Source organism: Dermochelys coriacea, chromosome 26, assembly GCF_009764565.3.
Source record: "Dermochelys coriacea isolate rDerCor1 chromosome 26, rDerCor1.pri.v4, whole genome shotgun sequence".
Classification (NCBI taxonomy): domain Eukaryota; kingdom Metazoa; phylum Chordata; order Testudines; family Dermochelyidae; genus Dermochelys; species Dermochelys coriacea.
This window is the reverse complement of record NC_050093.1, coordinates 12,159,327-12,181,128: the sequence shown is the minus strand read 5'-3', so window position 1 is coordinate 12,181,128 and position 21,802 is coordinate 12,159,327. Positions and strand designations below refer to the sequence as shown.

The following is a 21,802-nucleotide window of genomic DNA, read 5'->3' as shown; positions in this document are numbered from 1 at the left end:
GCAGTAGCCTACGACTGAGGCGAGGTAGGGGTGGGGATGGGGGTTCCCCGGGGAGGGGAGACCCTGCAAGTGAGGTAGCAAGCCAGGGGGTAGCACCCTGGCGTACAAGGGGCACCGGGAGAGACACGGGGGGGGCCCCGGGGTAAGCGGGACACTGGCCTGCAGAGAGCGCTCCAAGGCTGGAAGTAGAGCTAATGCCCAGGACACCAGCAGGAGGCGCCGCAGGGGTGAGTCCCACCCGCTTACAGCCATGAACAGCATGCAGGACTCTCACTGACTTTACTGGGAGTCACAGCCCTTCAAGTGCTCTGGGATTGGGTTGCTTTCAACCCCATCAAGCTGCAGAATGACCCCCGGGGCCATTTCCTCACAAACGCATTGCTAGCCACACTTAGGTCCTCAGGCTTACTGGGGGTGCTTCTTGTACACCGAGCCATCCACGCCGATGGTGGAGCGGAGCCTGTCGACTCCTTTGTTCTCCTTGATACGGCGCAGCACTGCGGCCAGGGTAGCAGCACAGAGGTTCGCCGAGCGTGTGGAGACGATCTGGCAGATATGCTTGGTGGCTATGCAATCTTCTGCAGATGGGTCCAGGCCAAGCCTGGTCAAGATCTCATGGGCTTTTTGTAGCCCTTCCTTCTCCCTGAAGGTCAGGGAGCAAAAAAAGGAGTTCAGTGGAGTAGCCTGATATACTGTTGGGTTAACTCAACGCGTTACAGGCCCAAGGTTTCTGCCAGTCCCACCTCTTATCCTGGAGGTTAATGAAATCATAGAAATGTAGGACTGGAAGGGACCTCGATAGGTCGTCTAGTCCAATCCCCAGCAATGAGGCAGGACTAAGTATTATCTAGACTATCCCTGACAGGTATTTGTCCAACCTCTTCTTCAAAACCTTCAGTGTTGGAGATTCCACGACCTCCCTTGGTAAATTTGTTTCAGTGCTTTTACTCTTAAGAGGGTGGTAAGTAACAGCCAACATGGATTTGTCAGAACAAACCATGCCAAACCAACCTGATTTCCTTCTTTAACAGTATTACTGCCCTAATGGATAGATGGAAGCAGTAGGCATGATACGTCTTGATTTGAGCAAGGCTTTTGAAACAGTCCCACTTGACATTCTCATAAACTGGGGAAATTAGATCTAGATGAAATTACTTTAAGGTGAGTTCACAACCAGCTGAAAAAACATACTCAAAGAGCAGTTATCAATGGTGAGCTGTCAGACTGGGAAGTTTCAGGAGTAGCAGCTGTGTTAGTCTGTATCCACAAAAAGAACAGGAGTACTTGTGGCACCTTAGAGACTAACAAATTTGTTAGTCTCTAAGGTGCCACAAGTACTCCTGTTCTTTTTGCAGACTGGGAAGATGTATCTAGTGGGCTTGGGGCTTTTCAATATTTTCATTAATGACTTGGGGATAATGGAGTGGCGAGTATGCTTATAACGTTTTTAGATACTTGGTGTCATCACTCTGGGGGACAAGATAAGAATTCCACATGACTAACAAATTTGAGAATTGATCTGAAATCCATGAGATGAAATTCAATAAAGACATGTGCAAAGTACTACACTGAGAAAGGAAAAAATCAAATGAAGTAATAAAAAAAAAAAAAAAGCCACCCTGAAGAAGTGTAGTACTGAAGAAAAGGATCTGGCAATTATAGTGGATCACAAACTGAATATGAGTCAACAACATGATGCAGTTGTGAAAAAGGCTAATATCACTCTGGGGTGTATTAACAGGAGCATCAAATATAAGAGACTGGAGGTAATTGTCCCGCTCTACTCGGCTCTGATGAGACATCAGCTGGATGCTTGTGGATAAATGGAGAGAGTCCAGAGGACATCAACAAAAATGATGAGGGCGCTACCAAATTAATGGCCATGAAAGATGTGTCACGGACCATGAAATCGGTCTCCCCCCGGTGAAATCTGGTCTTTTGTGTGCCGTTATGCTATACTATACAGATTTCTCAAATTGGGGGCCCTGACCCAAAAGGGATCGCCAAGGGGTAGCAAGGTTATTTTAGGGGGGTTGCGGTATTTTCACCCTTACTTCTGCGCTGCCTTCAGAGCTGGGTGACCGGAAAGTGGCGACTGTTGGCCAGGTGCCCAGTTCTGAAGTCAGTGCCCCGCCAGCAGCAGCAGTGCAGAAGTAAGGGTGGCGATACCCTACCGTGCCACCCTTACTTCTGCGCTGCTCCTGCTGGCGGTGGCCCTGCCTTCAGAGCTGGGCTCCCGGCCAGAAGCTGCTGCTCTCCCGGCCAGCAGCTGCTGCTCTCCAGCTGCCCAGCTCTGAAGGCAGGGCTGAAGACACAGCAGCAGCGCAGAAGTAAGGGTAGCAGTCCTGCAAACCCCCCCTCCAACCCCACCATACAAAATAACCTTGTGACACCCACACAATTCCTTTTTGGGTCAGGATCTCTACAATTACAACCCCCTGAAATTTCAGATTTAAATAGCTGAAATCATGAAATTTATTATTTTTAAAATCCTATGACGGTTAAATTTGCTTTGAAGTGTGCATTAGAAACCCAACTGCATGCGCAAATCTGCATGGATTTGGATCATGAATTTGATAGGGCCCTAAAAATGATCAAAGATTTTCAAACCAGACCCAGGAGGAAAGATTAAAAACCTAGGCACTTTTAGTCTTGAGAAAGGAAGACTTGAGAGGGGGTGGGTGGGGGCACGATAACAGACTTGAAATATATTAAGGGTTGTTATAAAGACAACAGTGATCTCCACTGAAAGTAGGAAAAGAAATAAATGGTTTAATCTACAGCAATGGGAGATTTAGGTTAGATAGTATGAAAAACTTGATAACTCTTAGGGAAGTTAAGCTCTGGAATAGGTTTCCAAGGGAGGTTGTGGAATCCCCATCACTGGAAGTTTTTAAGAACAACTTGGACAAAACCCTGTCCAGGATGGTTTAGGTTTACTTGGCCGTGCCTCAGCGCAGAGGACTGGACTAGATGAGCTCTCAGTGTCCCTTCCAGCCCCACATTTCTACAGTTCTATCTCTTAAGTGATCACATCACACAGAGCAGGAGTGGGGGGCTAACCTGCTCGCTTTCTACTTGGTGTCTACACAACAGATCGCTCACCGTTGCCTCGACAGACCTTTCCCTTCCCAAGAGCACAGGTCTTGAAGAGGGGTGGCCTCCCCTCCACTGTTGGGGGTTCACTGAGGATGGAACCATTGCTCAGGCTCTTTCTTACTTACTTTTCAATAGCAGACACAAATCCAGTCTCGAAGTGTCCTGTGGTGAGCAAGCTTGGGGTGAGCCTTCCACCAAATAGCAGCTCCTCCTTGGCCATCTTCACCAAGATGAGCCTGACCAGCTCTCCCATGTACATGCCACTGATCATCTTTTCAAACCTGCAGAGAAAAGTTAAGCACAAGGTTCAGTCCACTGTACAAGCCATTCTACATTGTCACTTTAAGAGGAAGGATGTGGACACACTAGAGAAAGTACAGAGAGGGGCAACAAAAATTATTTAAGGTCTAGAAAACAGGATCTCTGAGGGAAGATTGAAAAAATTGGGTTGGTTAATTTGGAAAAGAGAAGACTGAGAGGGGACACGATAACAGTTTTCAAGTATGTAAAAGGTTGTTACAAAGAGGAGGAAGAAAAATTGTTTTTCTTAACCTCCAAGGATAGGACAAGAAACAATGGGCTTAAATTGCAGTAAGGGAGAGTTAGGTTGGACATTAGGAAAAACCTCCTAACTGTCAGGGTGGTTAAGCACTGGAATAAATTGCCTAGGGAGTTTATGGAATCTCCCTAATTGGGGATTTTTACAAGCAGGTTGGACAAACACCTTTCAGGGATGATCTAGATAATACTTAGTCCTGCCACGAGTGCAGGGGACTGGACTAGATGACCTCTCGAGGTCCCTTCCAGTTCTCTGATTCTATGATCTCGGATAGCAGTCCAATACAGATACACCCAGATTTTGCTTAAAATCACCGGGGGACATTTCAAAACCTTCAGTAAAAAGACTGGGGAGCTCTAGTCTGGAGAAACATCTATGCTTTGTAGGAGCTTTGCTTTAGCCCCAGGGAGCGTGAGAGTTCTGCAGGAGTGGAGCCACAGTGCCTGAGGCAGGATCTACACACAGAAAGGCTTTGCTGGCGGAGCTGTACCTGCATACTATACCAGCCCAGCACTCCTAGTGTGGACGCAGCTTATATTAGTATAATCACTGGTATAACATATTCCGACCTCCCCACCCAAGGACAAAATAAGTACAGCTTTTCCCAGCCCAGCTCCGTCAGCCTGGGATCACACCTTTTCAGCACCCCTGGCCAACACAGTTCTGCGGGCAGACGCTTGTAGAGTAAACATGGCCTGAGTAAATACAGTCTTTAGAAGTGCTACGCAGCATTGAAAGTCAGTGGGACTTAGGCTCTGAAATCACTCACAGGCTAGGTCTACGGTACGGGTGCTACCGTAACACTGCTATAGCAGCATAGCACCATAGCATAGACACTTCCTACAGCAATGGAGAGGTTTTCCCATCAGCGTAAGTAATCACCGAGCGGCAGTAGCTAGTCAACGAAGCACTCTTCCATTGACTTAGCCACAAATTCACTGGGAGTTAGGCTGGCGCTCAGGGGTGTGAATTTTTCATCTCCCTGAGTGACGTTGCTAGGTCAGTCAAGGTTTTAAGAATGTCTAAGGCTTGGTCTATTTTTCAAACCATCACCCTACAACCCCAGGGACACGGCCATTCATCACATATCCCAGAGTTTTGGTTAAACCACAGTAACATCAAGGCTCCAATGTAACAATGAGCACATGCATGACGGAGGATTCTGGCCTTCAAATTAAAACAGCTAGAAACACGGTGAGAGATTTTCCAAGATGCACATGGGAGTTGAGTGCCTACCTGCCCTTTGGAAATATACCCCACGTCTCCCATCTTATCCTGCAGTGGGTGAGTCTGTATGGTCTGCAGAATCCTGGGGAAATTGCTAATGTACATGCTAGAACTTCTACTGTGGGCAAGGTTTGAGCTGCCTTGATAATAGCTGGACTGAACTGTGCGCACAGAAAGAAATGCAACTGTAAATGCTTAACATGTACAGTACACAGATTAAAAAAAACAAAAATCAAGCCTTCAGGTGACTTCCTCTCCCGTCCATTGCAATTAGAGGTAAACCTGAACCAGAACCAAACTATTTTTGCATCTTGGAGGAAGCTCAGATCCAAGCTTTATGGACTGGGTCCACCTCTAATTTAAAAATCAATCTCACAATCACTGAGTTTGATATCTGTTGGTTGCACTGATGTATGAACACTAGGTGACGCTGTTTGCCTTCGGGTGAAGATCACTACATTGAATGGGAAATCCAGAAGTAGCTGTTTTTCCATTCATTAGAAGATGAAACAAAGCTGAGGACGGGGTTGCTCTTGGTGGTTCATACAGAAATACCATCCCAAATTTGTGCTACAGTCCTAGTTTGCATTGGTCTACCCTGCATCCGGTAGGGTCCTGTAACCCAGTTAACCTACATGACCTCCTCCTCACACCAAAACAATCACAATAGAAGGACAAACAATACAAAATAAACCTAATCTATCTGAGCCAAATCCAGAAATCTGCTTACAGTTGTTTCCCTGGATTGAGCGAACCCATGTCGATCTCACGGTCGAACTCTGTCCTGATGTCATTCAGCACGCCGTCATCTCCGAAGGCTCCCCATTCCATGTTTATGCACATCCGCCCTTCGTCGCCTTCCACCAAGTCAATGTGACGCATCTCTTCCATGTAGCACGCATTGGTACCGGTACCTGTGCCAAACAGATCACAAGTCAGTCACCTGGGAGAGGGAGTGATGGGGTCTTCATCACTGCTTCCCACATAGAGCTCCTACCCATCCTATAAGCATGGCCTAAATTGTTTGTTCTTAGATGCACAAATTTACACTTGGCCATACGGAAATGCATCTTCTTTGCCTGAGACCAGCTTATCATGTGATCCAGATGGCTCTGTATCAGAGCCCTCTCCTCTTCATTATTTACCACTCCCCTTCTTTGGGATGTCTGCAAACTTTGTCAGTGATATTATGTTTTCTTCCAGGTCATTCATAATAATATTCCATAGTGTAGGACCAAGAACTGATCCCTGTGGGACCCCTAGTAGAAACACTCAGTGATGATTCCCCATTGACAGTTCTATTTGGAGATCTGTCAGTTAAGCCAATTTTTCATGCATGCTACTTTCATTTTGTATCGTTCTAGCTTCTTAATCAAAATGTCGCATGGTACTAAGTCGAACAACTTACAGAAGTCTTTGAATATTACATCATCGTTATTACTTTCCTCAGTCAAACTTGTAATCTCAAAGAGACATCAAATAGTTGGATGGGATCTATTTCTCATCAAGGTTATACTGCATCTTACCAACAATGAGCCCAACTTCGCAGTTGTGATCATCATAGCCGCAGGTCATCATCGTCCCTACGGTGTCATTCACCACAGCGACCACGTCAATGTCAAAGTCCTGAAACAGGCAAAGGGGAGAAACATCAAGTCAAGTTTGTCCAAAACTTCCCGTTCCCTCATTACTTAGATTGATTGTGGGGGTTGGGGAAATCGTTACTTTAGAGGATAGAAAGAGTGAGGCTCCAAGGCCAAGGTTTGGAATCCGTGCCCACAAATATTCAGCCTCATTTGGGCCAGGATTATCAGCTGGGACTCAGTATTTTGGCTCGCTCGATTTCTCAGTGCTCAGCTGGAGACACCATGAAGGGGAAGATGTTCACGGGGCAGGTGGCTCAGCACTTCTTATCAGCTCCCTTCTTAACACATCTCAAGGTCAGCACTTGAAATCACTAGCTCCTTTTGAAAACCATGGCTCAAGTGGGGCTAAACATTCATCAGCACAGATTCAGCGACGGAAGAACATTAATAGGCTGCCCATCTTTAGTAAAAATTGTTCCTTTTATAGTGCTATTCAATGTCAAAGCACTGCACAACATTCATTATGGATCTCAACACCCCCTTCAGAAGGGTAGTTAAGTAGCCATGTTACAGATGGATTTATCTAGACTTCTATTAACCACCTGTCCCTGACTCTTGGTGTTTTTAGAAGACTAAAAGTTATGATACAGGAAGGAAAACTTGCAACAGATAAATATGCAATTATGCAATAAACCATACAGACAATGTCATCATGCTCACAGAAGTAACTTCACATCTAGCCAGTCCACAGTCCTCTCCTGCCCCAAAATTTAGGAGGAATCAGTGTTTATTGGTGCTGCGTTAATAAATCTAGGCTCTGGCAGATCCAGACTAAGAAATCTAGGCTCTTGCAACGGGAGCAATTCTGGAGGCATCGACTCCTCCTGAAAGACTCCTGGCCAACATCCCTACTTCCTATTTTAGTCACAGGGCTATCAGCTCAAGCAGTCAGCTGAGGAGTCGGTATTGTACAAGGAAGAGAGGCATAGCCAGATCTCAAGCCGTTTAAGACTTTACAGGGAAAGATGAGGAAATGGAAGCAGAGGTTACTACATTTGTTTTTCTCCCTATCTCCTGTCCTTCCGAATGCCAGAAAAACTGTGATATCAGAAGGTACACCAACAATATGCAATTCAGAGCAGGGGTGAATTCAGTGCTAAAGTAGTTCTTTGAGTACACCCACTTTTACAGCTGATAATGCAGCCTGCAGGAGAACAACATAAGAAAAGAGCAGAACACGGGCATGAGGAAGCACGATGTTTGCTGTAATCCTCAACCAAGAGAATCTAATCTGATTAAAAAAAAGAAGAGGAGGAAGTTTGTTCAGGTTTTTTTTTTTTTTTTTTAAAAAAAAAAAGAGCACAGCTGTCTTGCATTTGTTTCCAGATGAAGCGTGCATCAATCCGACTGACAACCCTTGAATGTGTCGGGTCTGAAGCCAAGTACAGCCACTGCTGGCATTTAGATAGTGCTTTTCCCATCCTGGAGGAACCCAGTCTATGCAAACACCTTGAAATACAATACCTTCCCTCCTGTGTGGAGGGCTGTAAGCTAGATCAAGACCAGGATTTATACACATTCTCTTTGTTCTGTTCCAAAGCCGAATAGAGTGCCCTGGGTGGAGCAGCTGATCCCCAACAGCCTGGGAGTTCAGCGCATGGGTAATGCTTACCCCTCGTTTCTTGATGGCTTTACGTATCATGGCAACCACGTCTTTCCCCTCCACGCCGCTGGATTTGAACCCTTTAGTCCATGTAACAAGGATACTCTACGAAAAGAAATAAGAACACCATATTATCAAACCTGGAGTCTTCAGCTGTCTTTCACTAAGGCCCTATTGCTAACCTGGGGATTTTTGCAAAAAACCAACCAACCAAACATAAAAACCATTCTCCACTGTAGATCAGCTGCACTGGTATAAAAGACAAGGGTTTCCACTGATGCAACTTACTGCAGTAGGTTCCTGGGATGGGTTGCAGCACTGTCGCATGTGTAGGTTATGACTGTGTAACTACATCAATATGAAAAGGAGGATTTGTGGCACCTTAGAGACTCACGAAAGCTTATGCTCAAATAAATTTGTTAGTCTCTAAGGTGCCACAAGTCCTCCTTTTCTTTTTGCGGACACAGACTAACAAGGCTGCTACTCTGAAACCTACATCAATATGGTTACACTGGCAAGGAGTCTACACTATAAACTTACATCGGTATAACTACATTGCTCAGGGATATGAAAAATCTACACCCCAGAGCAATGCAAGCTATACAGACCTGGTGTAGACAGCATTATGTCAACAGGAGATGGATTAATGACGCTGACATGACAAGCAATCCTGTAGGCGTAGCAGCATCTTCGCTGCAGCGTTTTACGTGTTAACCTGCCCTGAGTCTCAGCAAGGCCCAGATTTCTGGAAATGCCATCAAAATACGGATGGGATGGGGAGTTAGTCATTTACTTCCACCCGCATTAGAAATGCGAAACACAGGGTGAGGCTGAACAGATTCTACAGAGTCAAGTCTACGAGGATGCTTCCCAAAGAGCTCAGGGTGTTATACGGCTTCTGATTAAAAACAGTCTTTGGTGCTTGAGGTTTTCCATACAAATCTAATAATCTGCCCTGAGCAACAGAAAGCACTTTGTACCTGGGACTTTTACTATGATTAGTAGGTTTAAGAGATATTGATAAAAGCAGGAATATCTTGGCCACACAGCTGTGGAATTTGATTAGGGTTTCAGTGACATCTTCTGTTCTCTCTTACACAGAGCTTTTCTTCCCTAGGTCCCCAGGCACTTTAGAATCATAGGGTTAGAAGGGACCACAAGGGTCATCTAGTCTAACTACCTGCCAAGATATTCACAAAGTCTCCATTTCATAGATGGTGAAACTGAGGGGAAAAAAAAAAGACAGAAGTACCTTGCCCCAAGCCACCCAATGAGTCAGTTTCCGAACCAGGAATAGAACCAAGATTTCTTGATGCCACACCCCACGGCTTTCCACTAGACCACCCTGCTTTCCCCAAGAGAGCAGTATAAAGGGAAGAAAAGTAAATAGAAACTTATGCAGCATATGGGTGCCTTTACGATGGAGTATTCGCTGCACATGGAGGATGTGCCAAAGGGACAGAAAAACACCCAGATGGCTACATTTCTGAGAGGTGAGTAGAATTTTTAGCATTCCAGTTATAATGGTGGGGAACGGATAGAAAACAAGACCCACACAAGGATGCTAGGTGCCAGAGGAGAGGGTACACGACAAGTGAAATGACCCACATGCATCCAGAGGGTGCTAAACGAACAAATTTCATCTTGGGAACCCAATGCAACAGACAGTCCATTAGGTGACTGAGGTCACCAGAGTCCCTCCATGTAACAAGTCAATGGCTAAGTACAGCTGACAGCACATCAATCCCTGCAGGAGTGCCTGCCCCCGCTCGCTGACAGAAGCGTTGCCAATGACTTCAGTGGGAAGAGGAGCATGGTGCACCATGAATGATGCGGAGCTTGACATGTCTGTTTGCATGTAGCGAGGGGACACATGTCCTGGGGCATTTGGAGCTGCTTTATCTTACGCTGCACACCTTCCCCCCACCCAGTGCCTGCATTCAGTTTCTTTTCCACCTGCCCTGCTCCCATCTCAGTCCTCAGTGTTACCTTTGTCTCTCCTTTCTGTACCTGGGGCTCCAGATCTGTCTCCACCCTGCCCCCTCTGCCACTAACAGCCTCTCTCTACTTATGTGATAAACAGCTGCCCTCGTCGGCCATCCAATCCTTCCTCTAAAATCCTCTTCTCAGCCAAAGTCCCAGCACACAGCTGGTGTTCTTCACAAAAACAATCCCAAAATATAATCAGCTAGGAGCCTTATAAATAACACTCCCTTTGCAAGCTAGGCTGCCCTCAAGAGCAATTTTACCCTCCCCCTTTGTTTCTTGTTCTTTCCCCACCTTCCCCCAATGGTTTCTTGTCATATCTCATTATCTTATTTCCCCAATTTGGAGCATAAACGCCTCAGGGCAACAAATCTTCTTGGTTACTTGTCAGTAAAATGCCTTGCACGTTAATGGTGCCGTAGAAACAGATCAGTAATAACCACCACAGAGTTGAAGTTCCATGTGTCAGCATGCAAAAGAGGCATTTCCTTACCTCAAGTTAGCCAACACGTGGTAACTAGCAAGAGGTATAACCCACATGAAGACAGGGCAGTTTGTTCAGATTTTACTTCATGTTAAGTAACGTATGGTACCTAATGCACCTTTTTTCCCCGTGAAGATGCATGCATAGTGTATGAAGACAAGCTTAAGGTCTTTGCAGGTTTAAGGGAACAGATGTAAACTAAACCAAAGCAAGCCAAAATCCGCACTGCTTGGCACCTAACTAAACTAAATCAGTTTAAAAAAATCAATTTAAGTCAAATTGACGCAACTTCCATGTGCAGACAAGGCTAAAAACCATATGGTGTGATTAAAACCTAGCCACTCTTCCCTTTTGCCTCGCCTGGTGGCTGGTAGCAGCCCAAGCCCCAGTCTGCAGGTCAATCTATTATGGCTTTCAAGCCAGAGAAGGTAAAAGCTTCACTTACCTCATCCAGTTTGCTTTGCTGGCAAGGAAAAGAGAAGGTGAATCCCAGGGGCAACTTCTTGTCCTTCATGTTCAGCTTTTCCATGAAGTTAGCCAGGCATTCGGCAATATGATCAAAGAGCTGTAGAACAGAGATCACCACCCGTTAGATCACCCTTGCTCAGACCCTGAGTCGCCCTAATCTGTCTATTCAGCGTAAAGACCCAATCTGGCACCCATTGGAATGGATCGACACAAAGTCAAGTCAGGATCATTTCACAACTGAACGCGCTGGATCCTACATTACACTGGGTGCCATTGACTGTGTTTCACTTACCAGTATCACTCTCCTTTATTCAAGCAATTCAGCTATTAGAGAGTAACCCTCCCCACAAAAGGAAACTTTTGGCCACTACCTGTAAGCCTACCCATAATACTGGAGGAAACTTTCACCGGCATGTTAAGCATTCCCTGTACTGCATCTGTATTCCTGATTGTAACTGGTTTGGTATTCTGGGACTTTATAGACCACATTGTAATAAAAATCCAAACAGTTATTATTAAGACTCACTTATAAGTTGCCCATTACTATGGTATCTAGGTGTAGTTTGCTTAGTTTAAAATAAATCCTTAAGCATGTCTTCTCTGTCTCAGTCTGGAAGATTTTCAGAGATAGACACAACTTTTGGGAAAGGAATTTGATCTCATGGTTAAAGCAGGTGATTTGGGATTCAGGACTCCTGGGTTCTCTTCTTAGTTCTGCTGGTGACTCTTTGCAAGTTTTGACAAATCACTTCACCTCTCTGCACTTCAGTTTGTCCCGTTACAGCACGGGTAGACGGAACTACCTAATTTTTTTAACGTGTGCTTTGAGGTCTTGGAACCTAGGGTATTAGAGAGAGCAAAATATTATGATTCCCCGTGACAGTTCAGGATGGTCCAGTACTTTGATAAAGAAAAAAACCTCTCTTCTTTGGTTCTTTAAACCTTGACTACACTGAAGATTTGCAATGAATTTTCACAGATGTTAACCTAATAAATGCAACTGAGATTTAGTTATGTCCTCACCAAAGATTTGCAGGGTAGCTCTTTTAAGCAGTAGCCGCCCACCAGTGCAAACCCCTAGCATAGACAAGGTAAACTACTATAAGCAGCAATTTGTACTGGTGCATCGAACTCAGGTGTCAAGCAGGGGTCAATGCCAGGGTACAAATTTGTCTATCTGCACATGGGGCACAGTGGGTGGCTGGAATGGAGATAAATTCCCAACATAGAGAAGGCTCTGCCTGCTGCATCACCCAAGCTGACCGTGGATCGATCCTCAATATCCGTTAGTTTCCTTTTTCTAAGTTTTCAGCAGAGAACAGAGCACCGAACTCCAGTTCCCTCAGCTGTTATTCCAGGCATTCCCACCCCTCTTTGCCAGACTGTAAACCCTGGGTAGTGACGAATCTCATTTAAAGCATTAACATCTCTCTGAAAGGCACTTTAAAGCGCCTTCTACGCACAAGGCTTTAATGAGAAAAGCGAAGACAGCTGGACAGACAGATTACACCAGTTTGTCTTCAAGTGGTATAAAGCAAAGGGGGGGGGAGATGACTGGATTACAGTTTTAAAACTATATTCCCTAGGACTCACACACAACATCCCTCTTAACAGTCATTTACTATTATCTTATTCTATTTGCATTTATTTTGTGTCACTCTATTTTCTCCCATACAACGCACATTGTTATTTTATTCCATTTGTATTTATTCTGAGCCAAAATCAACAGTCCAACGAAAGGGTTAGGAGACAGTTGGACAACGTATTTCGTCACCTGCCCGTCTCTGTACTTTACACTTACACAGCTCTTTAATAAAGTACTTTGAGATAGAGAGAGAATGGTGGACATCATTGGACTCACAAGTCAAAGGGAAACTGAGGCACAGAGCAGGGAAGGGACTAGCAGATTGGTGGGAGAGGTGACAATGGAACCCAGGTGTGCCGACTCCTAACTTTAATCCCCAAGTCAGCATCTTGCAATGACACTAAATTTTCCTTGCTCCACTCCCGCCCCCCTCTATCCAGAGCACACAAGCCTCATACAAAGCTGCAGAGGATGTTCTCTGAGCACATGTCATCACAGCACCTGCTGGGTGTCACCCGCTCACGTGGACAGCGAGAGAGATTTCCCTGGACAAGAAAGTGACTATTGATGATTACTTCTGACCAAGCAGAGGAGCATCTTTCCACTGCATGGTGCCTGCAACTCTCTAGGGCAAATATGATGCTTCAAGATGACATGTGAACTGATGGGCAGTGGCGGGGGGGGGGAGCCTTTTATGTAAGATTTAAACTGGGATTAGGCACAGTTGGGGGAGGATGGAATCAGAGGGGAATTAGAGCTACATGCGCTCTGCTTTACTTCTGTCCGTTCAATACTGGCATCTACTCAGGGCAGACCAGAGTACAACCCTCTCTGGGGCCAAGATTTTTAGTGACTGGCAGTTTTGTATATTCAACATGAAACACCTTTTAAGGGGCCTAATTTTCAGAGAGCGCTGCAGACCTGCCTTCTGAAAACAAGGCCCTGTTATGGGGTCTCAGATTGAGCATCCAATGGCGGACATTTGACACTAGGAAAAAAGGTGCATTTAACATGCATTAGAAATCCCTAGTGGAGAGACGGCAAGCTGTAGTTTGAACACGTTAGTTGTGAACCCTAGTGTAGATACCCGCCTGCTACCACATGTGAAAACACAAACTGGCCTGTCTACACTAGGGTAATGTGTGTTAAAAACCCACCTTCACTAGTGAAGGCAAGGACCAAGGTACCTGAAAATTATTAGTTGCTTTTAAAAGCCTCAGCCTTTTGCACTTACCCAGCCCCGATGGCTGTTGCATCTGGGCATGGGTTGTTTCCTTCTCGAATACCCAGGAGAATCACATCGGGAAGACATAGCAGGCTGGGTGAGCCAGCGAGAAAGTGTGTTCAGGAATAAAGGGTGGGGGGGGGGAGAGGGAGGAATATTAGAACTACCTGTACCCCACTCCCACGCATGAGATCCTCTGGAATGGCATAGATCTGATTCTCCATTTCTACCTTCCGCAGGCCATTATCAGACACCTTCACTCTCAGCACACGGAAGTTCGTGCCGCCAAGATCCAAGGCCAAGAAGTCTCCATTCTCTGCAGGCGCAAAAAGAGAAGAATATCGTGTCAGAGGCCTCTGTCTTATTCTCTCTCACACACACACACACACACACACACACACACTTAAAATGGAGCTATGAAATGACTTCCTATTTACATGGGCCAGATATGCTACCGCTGGCAGTGGTACTTGGCTGCTTTTAACAATAAGCAATAGTGGTTTCATGCACTTTACTGATTTGATGAAATCTCCCCGTACAGTGCAATCGTCCTGCAATCCCTGCTTGGGCAGACACAGCCAGCCAGCTCCACTGCAGAAATAAGACACAGTCAGGAAAAGGTTGAGTGAGCCTCTCTCCTGGCCAGACCCCCCCTGACACGGCCCTGAACAGAACTTAAAGTTTCTCTCAAGGAAGAGTGATGGCCATACTGCCAATGCCTGCCCGCCATGAGGGAATCCCTACCCTCAGCACAGCTTCCCGTTGGGTGGAGGGGGTGAAAATTACCCCCTCAGGGATGAATCTGACCCTACATCCAGGGACCCCTTCAACCAGCTAAAATGCAAGCAGCTCTGTGGTGGCGGATGAGCCAACAATGGGCCAGAGCAACTTGCACAAGATAGTTGGGGAACTGTGGCCTGTGACACAAATAGCTCATACAGAGGAGTTACAAGATCTTCTGTGTCCACACAGAGCAGACAGCAATGCTGTTTTTGAGGCTGGAGCAGCCTGGTCTTAGTTAGAGCAGAGGAATTGAGCTCCATTCTCCTCTCACCTACATTGGGATAAAACCAGCACAAAGCCCCGTGGCCAAGAGGGAAATGGGAGTAAGAGCACTGTACTAGAAAGAGAGCTTAACACATAAGGCTCTGTATCAGAAGCCTGTTGTGAGGACTGAACTAAAGTAGTGGTCAAGCCTTGCTAATATGAAGTTAGCAAGAGCCAGGCGGAGAGCAGGAGTCTGGTTCTTCCCCATAGGGTCCAGCTGGGTTGGTACTCAACACGGTTAGGTGCCACCGCTTGCCGCAGCCCATGCTAGCATGGCTAGGCTACTATTCGATGACAATTAGCTTGAGAGTACGTCTGCTCAAGCTGGGATCACACACCCCCAGCTTCAAGTGTAGACGTAACCTAAGATTGTGACCTAGTCAGATCCCATGGCGATGTGGGAGAGGGAGGCAGAAAACAACATAAGATAGGTATACAACCCTCAATCTCAAGGCTGTCTCCAAATCCCTCATCGTTAGAGGGATGCAAAGCAGCGTAAATCATCTACTACTTGAAAGCAGTGTTATCTACCAGCACGACAAGCAGCGAGGGAAAGTGAATCGAGTTTATCTGCCTGTTTTGGTTGCCGTTAGTGGAGAGTTACAACACAAATGCAGGCGAGACAGACTTAGATAACACAACGTGATTTGGCTTGGTCCCTCAAGCATAGCTTAACACACAGTTTCTCTGGAGTATGGCCTCCCTTTAATTAATTTGCTTTAGGAAGTCTGTAACGATTCACAAGTGTTACTGAGCTGAACCCACCTCCCAAAGGAGATGGGAAGCTAATTCTATTTTTAAAAAAGCATTCAACTTTATTTTTCCAGACACCACGGTGGGCCACTGCTGAGTTTAGGACAAGCAAGTTTAATGGCCAGCATGATTGATGGAAGCGCCAAGCTTACTATATTAAATATCGAGCTATGGGTGGGAGAGCAGGAAGGGAAAGAGGGAGGGGGAAAAAGACCACTATCAGCACTCTTTAATTTCTGAATACACTAAATCTGCTGTGCTGGCTACTCCAGATGGATTACAGTGCCTAGGGACTGCAGTGTGCCCAATGATGCTTTTATAAAGGGGCTACAGTTGAAACAAAAAAATGCAGTTAATTAGTATTCCAATGACACCAGGTCAGTTAGTGTCTTCCGTGAGGTCTTCTGCTGAAAAGACAGCTTACTGTCCAAATCTGAAGGGCATTCAGCAGTAACAACAGCTTTGCTAGAACTATTATGAAGTTGACTTTGCAAGAAATGCAGCGGGGGGGAGGAGGGGGTTTGAAAAAAAAAATAATCAGAGCTGAAACAATTGCTCATTTCTGTAAAGCTGCCTCTTCTGCCCCCTGCCCCAAATCTCCTGTTTAAAATATCTTGCACTTCTGGGAAACTAATAACTTGCCAAGATCAGATCCCAAGGGGATAATTTTTTAAAAATCTCATCCAAAATCATCCTTCCATAAGAGATCCCCAAGCTGCCACGATGAAGAGAGTTTAAACTTGAACCAGATCAATCTCTTAGCAGTAAGGGTGGTGTGATGCCCCATGGGAGTGGCCAAGCACTCCCTTGCGAGAGATTGGAGTTGGATCTCTCACTCCTGGGGCGAGCAGACCTTGTGAGGAAGGTGGCTGATCAGCAAGGAAAGGAGGGAGAAACAGGTGCCAGATTCTCAAGGACACCCTCCTGTCAATCCCATTTTATCCTCCTCAGCAAGCTAGGAAGCGAAAGCTTTGCACAGACTGTAACACTCTGGTTATGCCCTAATTACTTACACTCATGTTATAAGGAGGAGATGCCAAGGTGGTTAGGTCATTATCTAGCAAGCACTGGACAGCCCCCCACCAACCCATCTTTATAAGGATTCAAACAACACCCCCACGCCCAAGCCAAGCAACCGAGAACTATGGGGTGTTTGAAACTGGGACCCAGATCACAACTTGTGCCTTCTCTAACAATAACTCAATGCCTTTGAGCATCCTAGATCAGGGAACTGTCTCTCCAGCATCTGCATACAACAGGCATATGCTTACATGAAAATCTAGAGCTTGGGATAGGTGCCATGAGATTTATTTTTTTTAAAAAAAGTAGCCACTTTAATTTTAGGTAGGGTGAGAGTCCGTGACAATGAAGCTTGGCATAGTACCCAGATAATAGAGCAATTTTTAAATATAAACAAAGACTCTCAGCCACTCTGCAAGGTAGATTTATCCTCATCCCCATTTCACAGATAAGAAAACTGTGGCAGAGAGAGATGTCTTTTGGGACTTGCACAAGGCCACAACAATTCAGGAGCATAGCTGGGATTTGAACTCAAGAATCACAAACTTGCATTCTATAGCTATAAAATCCCAGCAAGGCACCACTGCTTCTCTCCTTGAGATACCCAATTTGCAGGTCAGGTAGCTTAGATCATCCTTGCATCAAGGTAAGAGGGTCTGAAAACTAACGGAGTCAGGTTGGTAAAATGGACAACCCCCCCACCCCCGAACAAGCTTGTTAATTTCTCTAATTCTTGTTACGGTCACCAAGACAGCCCTTATCTAAATCTGAGACTCAACCACAAATGAGCAGCAATGGGTATAGCTTCATCAATACAACCTGTAGGGAAAGCCAAGATCTACACTGTGTTCAAGACAGGCTAATCCCAGTTACAGAGAAGGCCTTTGTTTCATTTCCAAAAGCATTTCTCAAGTGATTGGTGCAAAACACCTAAAGGGACATTTAGAAGCTGTTTATTTTCAACGCCCGTTAAAATCACTGACTAGGACAGAGCGTGTCACCAATGTTGTCAGATGTCACCAGTGTGGTGCTCTGCTCTGTTCAATGTTGATAACAGTCGGCTGCGTGCGTGTGTGCCCTCTGCGTGCTGCCCCTGCTCCGCAGATCGCTGACACAGTAGACCCCGAGAGACCCCCCCCAATGACCACAGACTCCGATAAAGTACGAAGGCACCCAGCCAGGTTTATTGCCAAACGAAACACAGTCTCTAGCTCCCTGGATCAGATGTCTACAGTTCTGCTAGTACGGATGTGCTCCCTGACAATGGATCGGCTCAGTCAGTGGCAGGATTTACCACCGCCCCCTAGGCCAGACAAAGAAAACTCTTCAAGGGTGCATTCTTATTCACAGGTACAAACAAGTTACACATCACTCCTGATGTACTGAGGTACAACCCCTCTACGTAGTAAGGTGCCGCCTCTCACCTTGCACATGTTGGTTCGAACAAAACTACTCTATCCATCATAGTACCCTTTTGCCCCTGTCTTTAGGATGGGTCCGCCTGTTCTTTGTTATCTGCGTGGAATGTGCAACTATCGGAGTGTTCTGGTATCATCCTGGCGTATGTTTGTATCTCTAGTGCCCAGGACCTTTTAGGTATGTGTATTTTTGCAACATCAGCCCTTTCTTTGCCAGCTTCTGTGAGCAGGGCCTGACCCTGGGTCACAGTGTAACTTTGCTTTATGTTAACAAAGTCTTGACCATTACTTTAGTTCAGGCCTTAGGCTCAGACCAGGCCTCTGATACAAGGGTTTATGTTTCAGGGCCTCATCTTACCACAAGCCCCTTGTGGGAGGTGCTCAGAATCTGGCAGCATCAAGCCTTTTGAATGTAAAGTCCTTAGGGCACAGACTAGGATTTCCTCTACGTCTTGTACTGCACCTTGCACACCAACAGCAGCCAAATATTCAGTAATATGGGATGTGCAACATACCCAGCTCACACAGTCTTACCAAAATAGCATCCATCCAGGGAGCAACTCAATACCTGTTGCCATAAGAGACATGGTAATTATAGTTGATACCAGCACGAGGATCGCAGGACACACTAGCAACAGCAGCAAAACTGCCACCGCTGGGGCTTTTAGGATCCGTTTTAATGTCAAGGTGTTATAAAGCGTCCGATGGATGGGACTGGTCATCCAGACTGACTCCCAGAGTTTTTGGGGGAGAGGAAAATGTTCTGGGGTTGTTTTTTTTTAGGGGTAGGAAATGGAGGCTTTTTTGGCAGGATGTTTTTACTAAGTGCAAAATCCAACTATGATTGGAGATGCCAGTTAAACAATATTATTTGCATTATGGTAGTGTGTGGAAGCCCCAGTGGAGATCGTGGCCCCCCTGTGCTAAATGCTGTAGACACTCAGGGTATGTCTACACTGCAATCAGAGGTGTGATGGCAGCACATGGAAATATACCTGAGCTGGCTTTTATCTAGCACCTGCAAGTACCAACAGCAGCGACACTGCGGCAGCATCAGCTGTACAAGCCTGCCTGGGACGCTGGGTCATTACTGAGGCATCCAGTATGTGCCGCAACAGCATCACTGCTATTGGTAGCTGAAGCTTGTCTACACTACAGCACTACGGGGCTGCAGTTGTGCTGCTAATACTGTAGTATTGATGCTTCCTACCTTCCTTCTGTCAACCTAGCTGCATCTACCCAGGGGGAGTGGGGAAGAGACATGACCCATACTTGTGTTAGCTTGAAGAAATAAAACTGAAGCCCCGAATCAAAAAGGGGACTGAAATCCTGTGGCTTACACCATCCTCGGCCTGATCTGAGTAAACAGGTGCTGGGACAGCCACTCTGGAAATGGTTATTTTTGCTTAGCTTTAAAATTTACTTTTAAATTTGTTTTCGCTCCGTTCTCCCCACCGCGCCCCTTGTACAGAACTTTAGAATTCCATGAGTGTGCAGATTAAGACTCCACTGACTCACACACAGGTTTGCTGAAGTGATCTGGAATATTCAATCTAGTCAGCTTAAAAAAAAAAAAAGAGAGAGAGAGAGAGAGAGAGAAATTGGAGCCGCTCCAGACTTTGTCCAACATGGAAACAAAGGGGGGGGGGGTGGGAACACACCACAACACAGCTTTGTCAATGACTTTTCTGTGCCTGTTACAATCTCATTGTTGTGGATCCACCAACTAAACATATTGCTGCGATTATTCCATAAAGTTTAGATCATTCTAGCAAAAGAACCAGGCTGGAAAAAAGGGCAAGCGGTCTAAACTTCAACACACCTGTGCCGAATTCAGCTGATACAGTTATAGGAGTAGCCTAATATTGCTTTCAGGTCAGTGTAAACATATGGAGTAAGCCCAATGTAAACTGTCAGTTCAGAATCAGGCCCAGTAAGTTAAGCAGTTTAACCTGACAATTAAAATAAAAACCTATCCTCAGATGGGAACGACTTTGTTTGGTTCTATCAGTACTGAGGTACAATACAATACCAGAGCTGAAGTTTCATGCAGATCAGACATTCTCTATAAACTACGAGGAGTCCGCTGGCACCTTAAGGACTAACAGATTTATTTGGGTATAAGCTTTCGTGGATAAAAAAACCCACTTCTTCAGATGCATTTTTACCCACGAAAGCTTATGCCCAAATAAATCTGTTAGTCTTTAAGATCCCACCAGACTCCTTGTTGTTTTTGTGGATACAGACTAACACGGCTACCCCTCTGATCTATAAACTATGATATATTTAAAATCCTTCAAACCCACATGTGTTGTGACCTGACTTTTCCAAGTGGGGCAATCACACAGTTATCCCATTTACTTCAGTTATGGGTGCTCAGCACTTGGGAGCAGGGGGAGGAGAAATCAGGCCTCAAGGTACCTAAGGTCCCCTGAATTTCAATGAGTTTTGGGTTTCTAACGCCCTTAGGTTTCTTTCAAAATCCCATTCTAAGTACACAGATCTACTTGGGGATTCAGGCATTCCATTGAATATTGTGTTAGTCTAACTCCAATGTGGGTATTACACTGATGTGTATATGCAATGGAGTATCTGTCTATGGTAACATGGGGAAGGATGTATCATTAAGAAGAAATTACATCTTCAGAATGAAAGTGACATTTCAGGATTCCATCCCATAGGGCAAAGCAAAGGAGCAGAATATTCCAGTAACCTGGCTACCACAGATTTCAAAGAAAAGTAAAACAATCAGCTGGCAAGATGTATGAACTGCCTACACTATTGAGAAAACAAACTGAGTCTCTAGAGATTAAAACCTGGTAACTGAACATACCATTCTTTCCAGTGGGACTTGTGTTTGCTCAGGGTCTAAGCAAGAGGACACAGGGATTGGGTTTCCTCTCGCTTACTCTGCAATGCAAGTCAGGAGAAACCCTGTTGAAGTCAGTAGTGAGAACAGAAGAGATTCAGCATTGCTGAAAGCAAGCTGCGTGTTCATAGCTTCCAAGAGCCATTTTGCTTAATAAAGAAGGTGTGGCATAAAATGGGTATGCAAACTATAACACTGCTCCTGCCTGACTAATGCTTCCTCTATTTCATGCCAGCAAACAGAGAGAGATGGGGAAGAAGGAAATGGACAAATGCCACCCACACTTTCAAGTGCTGAGGGGAAAACCCACAAAGCTGAGAGACACATTTAGATCAGACATTACTTCCCAATAAAATGTGTCACTTGATTTGCCTTAGATTCGTTTTCTCTATTGCAGCATGTTGTTAAAGCTAGACATGGTGCTGGAGCAGTCACAATCTGTGTCTCGATTAACCCTTCATGTGGCAAACAGGCAATGTGAGTGGCAGGAGCCAGCTTATGTTCTCCTGGGGACAGAGACCAGTGGCTTGTTCAGATGCAGCTGACCCATCTCAAAAGCCCCATATTTCAGCATATGGTATTCAGAGCAAAAAATTGGTAGCAAGTGTGCCTGGCGACCCAAAAGGAGCAGTAAGGAGTTCCTTTAAGAAAGATCCAGCTTGAACAATGAGAGGAACACAGAGCTCTGACATTACAAGGTCAGTTGCCTCGATTTTGCTATATTACATATGGGGAGATGGCAGCCTAGAGAATAGGGTGTTGGACTGAGAGTAAGGATAGTGGGCTCGAGTTCAGGATCTGACACTGCTCACC

At 45.5% G+C, this 21,802-nt stretch overlaps 1 protein-coding gene across 2 annotated transcripts in view; it reads right to left on the bottom strand.

Moving 5' to 3' along the window:
- LOC119848696 (hexokinase-2) overlaps nt 1-21,802 on the bottom strand; it is a 68,165-nt gene that overhangs the window by 27,536 nt on the left and 18,827 nt on the right. For both annotated transcript variants that reach the window (XM_038384811.2, XM_038384812.2), the window contains exons 3-9: nt 14,050-14,198; nt 11,050-11,169; nt 8,144-8,239; nt 6,412-6,511; nt 5,616-5,799; nt 3,225-3,380; nt 410-643 (exon numbers count right to left, since the gene is read on the bottom strand). In XM_038384811.2, coding sequence (XP_038240739.1) covers nt 410-643; nt 3,225-3,380; nt 5,616-5,799; nt 6,412-6,511; nt 8,144-8,239; nt 11,050-11,169; nt 14,050-14,198 — 1,039 coding nt within the window. The remainder of the gene's footprint in view (nt 1-409; nt 644-3,224; nt 3,381-5,615; nt 5,800-6,411; nt 6,512-8,143; nt 8,240-11,049; nt 11,170-14,049; nt 14,199-21,802) is intronic.